General features: G+C 40.7%; 3 protein-coding genes across 4 annotated transcripts; 2 read left to right on the forward strand and 1 right to left on the reverse strand.

Moving 5' to 3' along the window:
- Positions 1–2,070: 2,070 nt before the first annotated feature.
- Positions 2,071–3,327, forward strand: gjc2 (gap junction protein gamma 2; the record flags this gene model as incomplete). The annotated part of the gene is made up of 1 exon (XM_083927895.1): positions 2,071–3,327. The coding sequence occupies one exon, from the start codon at positions 2,071–2,073 to the stop codon at positions 3,325–3,327; it is 1,257 nt and encodes a 418-aa protein (XP_083784021.1).
- Positions 3,328–6,892: 3,565 nt separating this feature from the next.
- On the forward strand, positions 6,893–11,274 carry iba57 (iron-sulfur cluster assembly factor IBA57). Its single transcript, XM_083929175.1, has 3 exons — positions 6,893–7,266; positions 10,194–10,543; positions 10,674–11,274. The coding sequence occupies exons 1-3, from the start codon at positions 6,944–6,946 to the stop codon at positions 11,063–11,065; spliced, it is 1,065 nt and encodes a 354-aa protein (XP_083785301.1). The 5' UTR covers positions 6,893–6,943; the 3' UTR covers positions 11,066–11,274.
- A 166-nt stretch (positions 11,275–11,440) lies between these two features.
- On the reverse strand, positions 11,441–13,951 carry jmjd4 (jumonji domain containing 4). 2 transcript variants are annotated; one of them, XM_083929168.1, is made up of 6 exons: positions 13,349–13,951; positions 12,863–13,028; positions 12,633–12,758; positions 12,284–12,515; positions 12,031–12,177; positions 11,441–11,924 (listed from the first exon to the last, which is right to left on the reverse strand). In XM_083929168.1, the coding sequence occupies exons 1-6, from the start codon at positions 13,599–13,601 to the stop codon at positions 11,589–11,591; spliced, it is 1,260 nt and encodes a 419-aa protein (XP_083785294.1). In that variant the 5' UTR covers positions 13,602–13,951; the 3' UTR covers positions 11,441–11,588. The 2 variants fall into 2 exon arrangements, with proteins under 2 accessions (XP_083785294.1, XP_083785293.1); XM_083929167.1 differs by having other exon boundaries at positions 12,284–12,551.
- Positions 13,952–14,020: the final 69 nt, after the last annotated feature.

Consider the following 14,020-nt stretch of genomic DNA (forward strand, 5'->3'; position numbering starts at 1 on the left):
GAGACCTTCAGGATGGGAAATGCATGTTCAACTTTTCCAGGTGGGTTATTTCAGTTTTTGTTTCCACCCCTAGAGAAACAGTATAAGAGTTTCTGTGCAATTATCACAATCGTCATATTGTAAATACACAATTTACAACGGTGAAATTGTGGACTGTTTGTGAGGTCTTGTGTCTGAATTCATACTGCTAAAAGATCATTTCATGCCATGGCAGTAGTCTTTTAAACATGAAAATTCTACTATAAAGACAAAGTAATTGAACTAAAAAAACTATTCGCCCAAGAAAATACATTGCATGTTTAATTATGTAAAATATACTGGGCCTGCATCAGCATTTATGATGAAATACCTAATATGTCTTAGACATACAGTATGTTCTTAACTATCTAATTTATTAAACCTTATTACAACTTTATTTAAAAAGTGGCTGTATTTTGTGGAATTTAAATATCATGAGGGAATTTACATATTCAATTATAATAGTTCCTATTACTACAATACCCCTGTAGCCAATATTATATGATGAGATGTATTTCTGAAACATTAAAATCCTAAAATTATGTTTTTCCCTAAATAAAAATATTATAAATGTATAATGTCTACAACCACAAACGTATAAAAACAAGTCCCACTTTGATAAGAAATCTCTTTTCAGGGGAGACCTCATTAAAATGGCAACAGCACTGAAAATTAAATACAGAAAAGGCAGCAAATAATCAACATAATAAGCTGTAAAACACAAAAACAGCAGGCGGATAGCTCAAAATCATTTCAACGTTAGGGTATGATGGTGATGCTACAATACACAACAGATTCGTTCAAACTTAACAACCCTCAGTGTGGCGGCCCTCCTGTCATGCCATCCTGGGGCAGACCACCATAGGTGCCATCTGTCTCCGTGTGGCTGTACCCCTCCCCAGCGTCAGCAGTGCTGGATCTGGAGGGGAGGCCTCGTGGCAGAGCAACAAGCCTCTCCTGTTCGCTCAGATGGCAGGGGAGATGGCACATCCCACGCCATGGAACGCAGTGCCGCGCTCATGAGATCAACAAGAACTCCACAGCTCTGCCCCATGAATGAAGGGGACAGAAGCGCTATGCTGTCTCCTCATCACAGCTTTATTCACCTCACAGAGTCAAGAGTATGACACTGTGAGTTTTCATGTCATCTGTTATTCTGTGCGTGTCCCTTGGCATGATGGGTTAAAACGCACAGTACAGTACATTTCTGAAGTGTCTCTCTTAGTGGAGCGCACTCTTGTACCAAAATAGGTCTTTTCTTATATTTAGAGCTCTGATAGTTTCACTCTCTTGTAGTGTTCAAAATGTTCTCTGGTCACAGCTGGATCTAAATGGTTGTTGTAATTGACGTGTGTGGGTTTTTTTTCGGTGTGTGTGGGTTTTTTTTAATCTTCTCTATGCTAGGTCAACCATTTCAACCCTTTCATAAACTATTTAAATCTGAATGGGATATTAGAAATACTGAATGATGTGTGTCTAGATGACATCATCCTACACGCTGACATGGATCAAAACAAGCTATTGTCTTGTGTTTGGCTATGCAAGCAATTAAACATGAATGCATCCTCTACATCTGACTGCGCAGATGACTACAGTTACATTTTCTTGTGTAGGTCCACACTGGATTATAGCCGAAATGATTAATCATTTAAAAATGACAAGAATTATAAAGTTCCATCTTTTCAAATGGGTTTATTTGCTCGTTTTATTAGTCTTCTGCCATAGTAAACTGAATATATTTGGGAGTAGCGGTCAAATACAGTAAGACATTTGAAGATTGGGCTCTGGGACATTTTATTGCCGAGAAAATAATCTGCAGATTAATTAATAAAATAACTGTTGGTTGTAGCCTCTGGATTTGCTTGTGTAAGTGTAAGAAGTACACTTACAACATAATAAAAAGATATTCCTCATCCAGATATACAGTTTACTTAAACATTAGCTTGCGAGCTCTCAAGTTCAACTTGTCTCTTTAATAGGTCCCTACTTAGATTTTAATAAATTCTTTATTCTCTCTTTACAGATTCTAGTTGAAAAGCTTGTTAGAGCAACATGAGCTGGAGCTTTCTCACTCGTCTCCTGGAAGAGATCCACAACCACTCCACTTTTGTGGGGAAAGTGTGGCTTACCGTGCTTATCATCTTCCGCATTGTCCTCACAGCGGTTGGAGGCGAGTCCATCTACTCGGACGAGCAGACCAAGTTCATCTGCAACACCAAGCAGCCAGGTTGTGACAACGTATGCTACGATGCCTTTGCCCCTCTCTCGCACGTCCGCTTCTGGGTCTTCCAGATCATCATGATCTCAACTCCTTCTATCATGTACATGGGTTACGCCATCCACAAGATAGCCCGAACTACAGAGTTGGATCGCAGGAAGCACCACAGGTTGCGTAAAAAGCCTCCCCCTCAATCGAGATGGAGAGAAAGCCACCATCTGGAGGATGTGTTAGAGGAGGATGAAGATGATGATGCTGAGCCCATGATCTACGAGGATACACTGGAGGTGCAGGAGGCCAAGCCTGAACCATTGAGCAGCACTAGCAAAGACCCACCGAAACACGATGGCCGTCGAAGAATTATGCAAGAGGGCCTGATGAGAATCTATGTTCTTCAGCTCATGTCACGGGCTATTTTTGAAATTGCTTTCCTTGCAGGACAGTATGCCCTCTATGGTTTTAAAGTAAGTCCTTCATATGTATGCAACAGGATCCCCTGTCCACACAGAGTGGACTGTTTCATCTCCAGGCCCACAGAGAAAACAATCTTCCTCCTCATCATGTATGTGGTAAGCTGTCTTTGTCTAGTGCTAAATGTGTGTGAAATGCTTCACTTGGGAATTGGCACTTTTCGGGACACCCTTCGCATGAAGAGGAACCGGGGCCGTCGGACGTCCTACGGCTACCCATTTTCACGAAACATCCCAGCCTCCCCGCCGGGGTACAACCTTGTAATGAAGACAGATAAACCTAGCAGGATCCCCAACAGCCTGATCACCCACGAGCAGAACATGGCAAATGTGGCCCAGGAGCAGCAGTGCACCAGCCCAGATGAGAACATCCCTTCTGATTTGGCAAGTCTACACCGGCACCTACGAGTTGCCCAGGAACAGCTCGATATGGCCTTTCAAACATATCAAACCAAAAACAACCAGCAAACCTCCAGAACCAGCAGCCCTGTATCTGGGGGCACTATGGCAGAACAAAATCGAGTGAATATGGTCCAGGAGAAACAAGGAGCGAGGCCGAAGTCAGCCACAGAGAAGGGTGCAACCATTGTAAAAAATGGAAAGACCTCCGTTTGGATCTAGAAATAAATCTAATTAGGTAAATTAACACTAAAAACTTTTAGGACTCCAGGACTGCAATGTGACTCAGCTGGAGGATGTCTATGTGTGTGTGTGTGTGTGTGTGTGTGTGTGTGTGTGTGTGTGTGTGTGTGTGTGTGTGTGTGTGAGAGAGAGAGAGTGTGTGTGTGTGTGTGTGTGTGTGTGTGTGAGAGAGAGAGAGAGAGAGAGAGAGAGAGAGAGAGAGGCAACTTTGGACAATAACAATTGAGAATTTCAATCACTCTTGCTGAAAGAGTAGAATACACAGTTTTTTTGAAATTTAAAAGAAAACCCATGTGAAAAAAATATCAAAAAACAGTATCACAAGTCTTTGTTACTCTAGTGTGTTAGTGTGTGCTTGCCATAGCTTCTGGACATGGTTAATATGTGCTTACTTAGTCAAACATCTCTAACTCCAGCTAAAATGTCAAAGTATAAACACTGCTTTGAGCTATTTATCTGATGCCCTTGACTGCTGCTGAACTGGATTAATCTGAAGAAATGTGTGTACCCTCGATCCAAATTGGAAAACACAGTGAGAAACGCTGTACAAATGCACATGACTCATTTCTGAAGAACGACGATTATTGTTGGAGAGCTACATGTTTGATATTTGGGGAAGTATTTTTGGATGTAGTATGTTGTTGGTGTTGCTGGAAGCAGATTAAATGTAAAATATTTTGATAAAGATAATGAAACAGGGCTTTGTCACTGTAGGCTCTTCTGGTAAACATCTGCTCAGTGTGATGACCGTCAGTCATTGCGTGCAAAGCCTTTATCTATATTTTCAAAGCCTTGCAGTGTCATATTTAAAGGGGGAGAGGTAAGTGAATAGAAAATCTGATTATTTTCTAAACTAAATACTGATTTTCTGCGATATGAAGCAGATGATGCATGCTTTACAACTGGGAACATTCAGTATACACGTAGGCTACAGTAGAAACCCCATCCTTAGCTATTCAATTAGCTCCTCATTTATCTTATGTTTAGGCATGTTAGGTCCTGAAGATGACTGTTTCAGTCATTGAAGCAGTAGGCTATGTTTCTAAAATTGGTTTCTGAGTAATATTTAATCCTGCCTTCACTGTTGTCATATTTCAAAGTGCCTCAAACTTTTAAAGACTGTTCTCATATTTTATTCATGGAGAAATAAACTTCTTTGAAACCTCTAATGTCTTGCTTTGTACTGCACATCTGCCGCTCTGTTAGAAGCTTGCAATAAAGTTTTATTGTTACCAAGTATGTTATTATAGCAAGAGAGTCTCATTTGTTGTAACAAGAAAACAAATCCAATCAAAGTCTATTGTAGTTAAGATTACAACTGACTAATTTACACAGAATGGTTTTATTTCATGTTGAGATCACCCTGTTGCTGGCCAAAGCAAATTTGTGTTAAGTATACTCTAAGAAGAAGTTTGTATGCAGCCATAAACTGTAAGAATGGTGCTTATAGAGCGTTGGTGCAGGAGGAGCATATAATTTTACAACCTACAAAATCACACAGCATTTTACCATCTTAAACATCGGAAAATACCATAAAAAGGGAAAAGCAGCTAGTTTCCAGAATTACCTGCAGCAATAAAAAACTTTTTTTTTTAAAAACAACATACATTTATTATTAAACAATGCTTGTATGTTTAAAAAGATTGACTTATGGAGACAAACACCCATTCTTAAGTAGTATCAGGTGTGGATTGCCACTAGAACAAGGAAACCTTACCTACATTGTAGTAAGCTCTATAAATAGATTCTGCATGTGAAGGCAGAATCTGTAGTGGGGCCAGATTTGGGTAGCGGAAGCATTAAGAATAGTATTAACCAATATTATTCCAAAGTTTGAGCAGGCTTTGGTTGTATACAGGTTAACAGTACAGGTGGACAGCAAATGAGGTGGAGTGCATTGGCCATCATGCAGTCACAGAACCAACAGGCTATTGTCTGAGGATGATTTAGCTTTTCATTAGCTTTTTCTTATTATTTAATCTGCATTCATATGCAGATATCTGTTTATAGAGACACCGTCTCTCTACTCGAACTCCATTATCACATCTCAAGTTGCTAATCAGACCATAAACAATGACGAAAGAGTAAGTCTTGGCCCGTATACATATCCACTGGCTGCTCGAAAGCTAGGCCCCCAAGAAATATAGCTAATTTGACAATAGTCGCCAAACAGTGGAATTACAACTTTTGTGTGACACATAATGCTATCAAAAAACGTTTTCCCATTGACTTGGTCAAAAGAGAGATCTGTAATCCGTGGATACATTTTTTCTAGTGTCACAACCACCGCAAAATGACTTGTGTTAATATCAGAATTGGATTCCTTGGTCTGATAACAAGAGCCACATGATCATCAATTCCCATTCAAGTTAGCCAGAGTGCTCTGCTTGGAGTAGTCTCTTGTGTGCCTGCTTTATGGGCCCAACAGTGTGGAAGAATGGTGGAAGTAGTGGCATACTAGTAGTAGTATTATTTTTAGACGCGGTAGTTGATCTCTTTTGGCTTCATGTAACACTGAGCAGCTTTAACAGGAATTAAAGGGGCTCTGCCTCAAACGCTGTATCCAGTTCTCTTAGGGCGCACTCACACTGTCCATCCGTACCGTGCCCAAGCACGTTTGGCGGCTAAAGTCTGGTTCGTTTCCACGGGGCGTTTTGAGGGCTACAGAATGAAAGTTTTCATCTCATCTCATCATCTCATCTTCATCCGCTTATCCGGGGTCAGGTCGCGGGGGCAGCAGCTTTATCAGTGGACCCCAAACTTCCCTTTCCCGGGCCACATTAACCAGCTCTGACTGGGGGATCCCGAGGCGTTCCCAGGCCAGTGTGGAGATATAATCTCTCCACCTAGTCCTGGGTCTTCCCCGAGGCCTCCTCCCAGCTGCTTTTCCTTAAAAAAATATATTTATTCTCAATTAATATTTCTTTAAAAAATTTGACGGGTTTGACAATGACTTTCTGTCACAGTCTGTTTACATTGTAGCCTAACAGCCAATAGCGGCCTGCATTGCGGGTTGCCAGGGTTGTCTGTTGTTCGGCTTCAGAAACAAGGAATCATTTTGAGTTGAGAGCTAGCTAGCTAATCGATTACACACCACTCAAAGAAAGACTTTCAGTTGAAGACTGGCTAACGTTAAATACTGTTGTAAAATGAATCAAATTTAGTCATTAACCTGTATTCAGGCTACTCAACTAACCTGGCAACCTAACTGCTGGAAGTATTTTTTGTTGTTGTGACTACGATCTTGAGGCACTAGATGACGCTGTTGTGCTCCGTCTCCATATTAAACCTTTAAACACTTGTAAAAAGTTACTGAGCAGCAACTCCTCCGTCCCCATGACAACCATTGAGCATTCACACCACTTTTACTCAGGGCACTTATCGCAAATAGTTACAGAAATGTATGATATAGCAGTTTACAGGCGAGCAGATCACGGCGCAGATGTCTTCTGTTATTGTCGAGCAATGCATTGTGGGATTCAAAATGGAGTCGACTGTGATGCACTGGTGTGTTATGTAGCCGTCCGCTGTTGTTTCTCGGTGGACTAGACACTTCATTTTAAAAACGTGATACACTCCTGTGACAGTGAACAACATGGGGGTTTTGTGTTTCGCCAGGGGAGCGTTCACGTCCACTAGAAGATACACAGGTCGGTATTTGTGCCTGACATCTCTCTCCGGTATCCGTGTCAAACCGTACAGCCAGTCGACCGTCCAGGGAGACGTCCGCGGACAGTTTGTCTGCTATCACCTACCTCACAGGAGCTTACTTAAAATTCAGGGACAAGAGACGAGCCCGTTTCTTCAGGGCATTATAACCAATGACATGGGGCTCCTCAAGGTGCCTGGACTCACAGCTATGTACTCACACATGCTAAATGTACAAGGAAGAACACTCTACGACATCATGTTGTACAGGTACAGTATACTTCATCAAACACTTATACATGTTTCCTGTAAACACGAGGGTGTTGCTACTTATCTTTAAATGCAGTTACTGGCGTTGGTACTAGCCTAGAAGCAGATCTAAGGGCTGGAATGAAGCCAGTACTGGGGTGTAGTAAGCTAGTAGCTTGATTATTAAAGTACTTCAATCAGTGAAACTCAGTGAAATGGAAAAAGACCTTCACTTTTCAAAATAGGGACCTAAAACAAAAAAAACCCTGTTTTGTCTTGATTCTTTTTTAATATTCTGAAGAAGTCTGAGGATGCCACTATAACATATTACTGTAGCTCAGTCTGGGCTAGTACTCATTCAACTGTATTTCCTATTGTTTGTATCATACTCTTTAATCTCAACCATTGTTTCTCCAGGCATTATCAGATTGTTTTATTTTATACAGTTCCTTTAACAGGACCGTCCTTCATATTGTCATGAACTGTCTTCTTACAGTCATTTATTCATCTTCAACTGCTTTTCCCGGGGTTGGGGTCGCGGGGGGGCTGAAGCCGATCCCAGCTGACATCGGGCGTGAGGCGGGGTACACCCTGGACAGGACGCCAGTCTATCGCAGGGCACATAGAGACAGACAACCATTCACACCTAAGGGCAATTCTTAGAGTAATCAATTCATTCATGAATTCCACAATTATTCTACTTGACATAAGTATAAACATGTGTCACAGAGGTATCTGATAAGGATAAGGATAGGGACAGGGATAGGTAAGGCCTGTTGTGCAGCTGTCATACCACACAGTTATGCGGTTGGATGCTCTTAATGACCAACCTCTGAAATTTGAGCATCAGCATGAGGTGTTCCATAGACGTGTTACATTTTTTTTGTCCTCCTGAAGTCAATAATCACCTATTTTGTCTTAAAGGTGTAAAAGTGTAATTACGGCGCAAAATCATCCCATGGTCTTGTTCAGCTATTACATTCATCAAATAAGCCATCGTGATATTGCGGTGCTGCAGGGAAAGTTGCTGTCTGGGACTTTTCCAAACCTTTTACATCTATTATCAATTTATATTTCACCAAACTACCACAAACCACAACGTTTACATGTTTTGCTGGAATAAATCTTCAATTGGCTCCTTCCTTTTGGATTGCATTTGATAATACACTTGAATGGACATTACTACAAGAGGAGCTGGTACCAGGGCCAGTTGGTAAGTTTTTCAAAGCGCTTTTATAAACTCCCCGTTTGCTAACTACATTGTTGGTGCTTTGTTACATGTGTAGGGACTCTAATCATGCTACTGCGGAGGTTTTGTGTTATTTTGAGCAGTATAAGTGGTTAAAAAAACCCTTTCAATGCCTTTACCGTAATGCCCTGAGCTAATCAGTGTTAGCCACGTCCGGCTGTTAGCGACTGTTAGCGACTCTCTGGGATATCTCTGTTAATAGTTTATACAAGAAATAAACTTCCTTGATGGCTTATTTGTGCCGAAAAAGACCATGGGATGATTTTACGCCGGAATTACAGTTTAAGGACCGGGTTGTTGTCCCCACACCACTCATTCAGATATTTTTACCTCATGCCTGTACGCTGTTTTGTCATTGTCTGAGATTGGTTCTACCACTGTAGTATAATTTGAATTGTGGATGATGGTGCAGTCATGGGTGAATAATGTAAAAAGGACAACAGCACGCAACCCTGCAGGGATCCTGTGTTCAAGATGAGTGTGGAGGAGGTGCAGTTGCCTGTTCTCACCTGTTGTGGTCTGTCTGTGAGAACGTTCAAAATCCATGAGCACAGCACAGAACCTAGGCCTTGAGTGTTCAGCTTGTCAACCAGTTTGGAGGGAATTACCGTAATAAATGCGGGGTTGACGTCCACAAAGAGCATCCTAACATATCTGTTGGGTGGCTCTAAGTGTACTAATAGCTTCAGCATAAGAGGGTTGTTGTTGTGAGCATCTGTGATATGACAGAAAAGGCATAATTGACTTAAGTAATTCAGTGAAACTCAATTTTGATGGATAGATGGCAATACACAGAACATGACATATTTTAACCCAACCTGTCAGGAAATGCCTGGTGAACATTTTGGCGGACATGTCTACAAATTGTAGTTGACAGTGAAGTTTGTTTAACAATTGCAATAGGTAGTAGTTTATAGTGGCAAGTTAGCAACAAGGGGTGTCTCAATTTCAATTATAAATAAAAAATCAGTGGAAATGAGCTTTCAATTTCAATTATCAATCAAAAGTAAAATAATCGAAATCACGATCTGCGATTTAAATAAATGATTAATATTTGACCATATGGCCTTCGTGCAGCGCAAACAAAATGGAGGTTGTATCACATTTGATACCATTTTTAAAGAAAAATGTGAATATGTAAATAACATCAGTGATCTGTTGATCTTCGACAATCAAGACCTGATAGTCTTGACAATCTCATAGCTGTCTGTGCTTAAAAAAAAAGGTTAAAATCGAACATTTTATTTAACGGTCCGTGACCTTAAAGTCCAATTGAATTGTGGGTTTGGAGAAATATGGAGACAAGCCTAGTAGCAACTTAGTAGATACCAGTATGCGACTGATGCCAAATGTGTGATGTGCCTGGTAAGCCTGACCTCTAATCCAGCTATAGATTTGTGAATTCAGTTTATTTATGTTATCCAGTTTGTAAAACTTTGATAGATTTGTAGCAAATATTGTTGACCTTTGTTAAAAAAAGTGACAGATGTCAGATTTCGCAAGACTACATGTTGATATGCACATCTTTTGGTGCTTCTTAAAAGTCTCTCTGAAAAAAAACAAAATCATTAAATCAGGTAAATCAGGCAGATTAGGAAAAAAACATTTGTTCATCATAAGAGTATGCTGTAATTAACTGATTGTGTAGTTTTTATGTTTTTTTTCAACGAGGTACTAAACTTGCTGTATTTCCCTTCAGTCTGAAAGAAGCTGATGCAGGACAAGGTGTTTTCCTGGAGTGTGACAGCACAATTATGGACTCAATCTTGAAACATCTGAAGGTATACAAGCTTCGCAGAAAAGTCAACATAAACCCTTGTCCAGAGCTCTCTGTGTGGGCAGTGCTTTCCAAGCAAAAGAATGCAGATCAAGAGGCCAGTAAACCTGAGCTCACCTCCCCAGACAAAGCTTTGGTATGGGAGACTGATCCGCGAACTCAGGAAATGGGCTGGAGATTGGTGTTGGACAGTCTAGCTGACCCCCTGGATATCATTGCATCATGTCAGAAAGGTGACACGGAGGAATATCACAGACATCGCTATGCAATAGGTAAGGCCAGTTAGTAAGTTAGAGCCCTTGCAGTTTGTATTAAAACAGAAACAGGATGAGGTGTAAGGATTTGTTTGCAAATGTGCTCTCAACACTTTTTGTTTGTATCCTTTTCTGTCATTGTTTCTAGGTCTTCCCGAGGGGGTGAAGGACCTTCCCCCTGGGGTGGCACTTCCACTAGAGTCAAATCTTGTCTACATGCAGGGTATCAGCTTTAGCAAGGGCTGTTACATTGGCCAGGAGCTCACAGCCAGGACTCATCACACAGGGGTGGTTCGGAAACGCCTGATGCCAGTACGCTTGTCAGCTCCAGTCCAAGACCTTGAGCAAGGAGATGTGCTGCAAACGCAGTCGGGGAAGCCAGCTGGGAAGCACAGAGCAGGGGTTGGAGAGCTAGGTCTAAGCCTTATCCGCATGGCTCATGCCAAAGAGGCGTTGACACTCCAATCTTCTGATGACACCGTAGTGACACTTGAGGCCTCTGTGCCAGACTGGTGGCCTAAAGACGCGAAAATCAACTGAAGAGGAGGATAATTTAGTTCCCTCAAATGTGACATACATCACATCTGACAGACTCATACACAGAACCCTGAAGTACAGTATGTTACCCTGGCATTGCTTAACAGTGTTGTGGCACATATCCATATTTGCGAGTGTTTTTGTTTTATTTGCAATAAAATATACTTGTAGAGTGTCAAGTATAGTTTTCCTGAATTGTAAAGTATTATTTACCACAGAATTTTGCTATTTAACTGATCTGTTGTAGCAATATACAACAGATATACCACCAGTGATATGGATTTAGTGGTTGTTGAATAAATGTGCAAAAAAGCAATACAAATACTGTTAGTGTATATTTTTTATTTATTTATCCATTTTTATTCTTTCAGTGTAAAACTTATTCCTAACATTCACCTTTGACATTGTAATTCATCTCAAAGCAAAGTTGTAGTAACACCTTAATCATCATCTTTTTCGCACTGTACAAATTGGCACTTTTCATTCAAGCCATTTCCAGGCGATAATATTGTTGAGACACCAAATTTTATTCCTGATAAAGGAGATGCTGCCCTCTTGTGGATTGTATGGTGTCCCGAATTTGCTGTAACATGGTTTCTGGCTGCAAAGTTGAAGTTGAATGATCGAGCCTCTTAAAGTCTTCATTGCAGAGTAGGCATTCAATTATGTGAGCCACTCTTTGTAGGTCAAAAGCAGCATGGTAAGGTCCAAGTGTGGCGAGGGTCTCTGAGAGATGGCGTGGGTAATCGGAGGAATCCCCCGGGGGACAAGCATTCAGGAAAGCCATTCTGTTGTCGGCAATGATTTTCAGGAACGAAGCAAATTCTGCAAAGTTAATACCAGAGCAGGCCTTCATAATGACCTGAAAAATAACCAACATCAATCACTTAAAGTTAATATAACAAACATTTATGCAGCAACATGTTTCTAGAAAGCAAATAGCCTGAACAATCTTGTCTCTGAAGTACCTGGCAGTGCTGATGCCATGAGTCCATCGTGTTTCTCCACTCATCTATTTCTTTTTGAACAGACGATAGCTCATTCTGAAGGAACTGCCACATAATGTCTATGTTGCAGCCATTCAACCAGTTATGATTAATAGAGATGGTGTCCTCCTGTAATACAAACATTGGATAAAAGACCATAATGTAAGAGATGTTATTTGGTTAATATCTTTACCCCAATTAACCGCCTAGATTGTGTTGCCTTTGCAGCTCTTACCAGATTATAAACTTGATGGTGCCAGCCACTTGGCACAAAAATGATTTCACCTGCCTCTTGAATAATTTCAAGAGGTTGACAGGCTTCTTCAGAATGAGGATAAAGGCCTCTGTCTCGAAGCTCAGATGATGTTACATCATAAGGGAGGTTGCCGTGAGTGTCTCGTAAAAACTCCTCCTGACCTGGGGGATAAAGGAGCCATTTCTTCCTGCCACAGATGTTGGCAGACCAACTGTAGGAGCGGAACACATCGGCGTGGAACGGGGTCCTATTGACAAGAAAGTGCATCTGATTGATAGATGTCATTTATGTGTTGACAATGAAAATAACAATGTTAAATGTTTCATACCATGAGCCTTTAGGTCCCATGTAGACAAACCGGTAGTCATCCACTTCAAGTGTATCCCAGTATTCATTAAGCCAGTCAGAAGAAAAGAAGACTGGTGTGGTGTAAACATTATGCTCTGGAAAGTCCCTGTAGAACAATAATATTAAATTAATCATGGGCACCTACATATTTAACATATTGTACTCTGTGCTTTATAAAAAAGGTTTCGTTCAATCCATATTAGTAGATACCTTGACATGTGCCAGTCTTTAAGATAGAGACATCCTTTAGGTGATGAGTGGCCATTCTGGATGTATTCCTTCCAGTAGTGTATAAATTCTTTAAAAGGCATAACTTGTTTAGGATTTGCATTGTACTCCTTTGCATTGCAATTTGCAACAGGGACAGGGGTCTCATCTGCGAACAAACAAATAGATTAGCATACAGTACATGTCAACAGTCATTGCAGCAACTGCATTATGATTGATAGATATAAACTTTATTTGTCACAACAAACAAGTATAAAAGTATAATAAATCTGAGATGCCAAGTTAAAACAGAGAGAAAAGAACACAAAATAACTAAAGTAAATATGAAATATAAGTATAAAAAAATAAAAAAGGGAATAAAATAGAGCATGTTTAAGAGGAACACTGCACTGAGGGATTAATTGCACCATCACTGTAGGATATACAGTGATAGTAAACAGATAAACAGTAATAAATTGATTCATTTACCAAACTCTTGGAGCAGTTTCTGGAAATTAGGCTTCCCCTCCTCAGACACCCACTGTTTTCTACACTTCCATTCCTCTGTGAACCTTCTTGAAAACATGCACGGGTGATTGGGAAGCAAGTATTTCTTGAAAAACTTAGAATAGCTGAGCTCCCTGTCGATGTAGTCGAGAAAATGCGAAGACCAAAACTGTTCATAAGACTGTCTTGGTATTTTGACGAGGCTGCAGCAGTTACGGTACGCCTCCCTGTCCATAATGGTAAACAAGACGTCAGGTAGCCAGTTAGCACGCTGGCACTGTTTGGACACCAAGAAACGGTAAAAGGAAAAGCTAGAGAGTCGTTTGCTTCGACATTACGTTTGCTGTCAAATCTAGGCTAGGTTAGGCTAGAGAGCTAACGTTAACATTATGCTAAAGACGTATTCCTTTACGTATTATTTAGGTTATGGTTCCTGCACGACGCAAATACAATACCGTCGCTTTGTATTCATTTCCACTACTGTTTATATTACCGTTGCAATGTATTTAAAATCATATTAGCTGATACAAAACCCGTCCTTCTAGCTAGCATTAATATTTTTTTCCAAAACGTTGTCGCGACAGACTTGTGACAGCAGTTTATTCGAGTCGGACAGTAAATACGGTCGCACTCCTGTGCGACGTCACTTCCGTA

Source organism: Echiichthys vipera, assembly GCF_963691815.1.
Source record: "Echiichthys vipera genome assembly, chromosome: 15".
NCBI lineage: Eukaryota > Metazoa > Chordata > Actinopteri > Perciformes > Trachinidae > Echiichthys > Echiichthys vipera.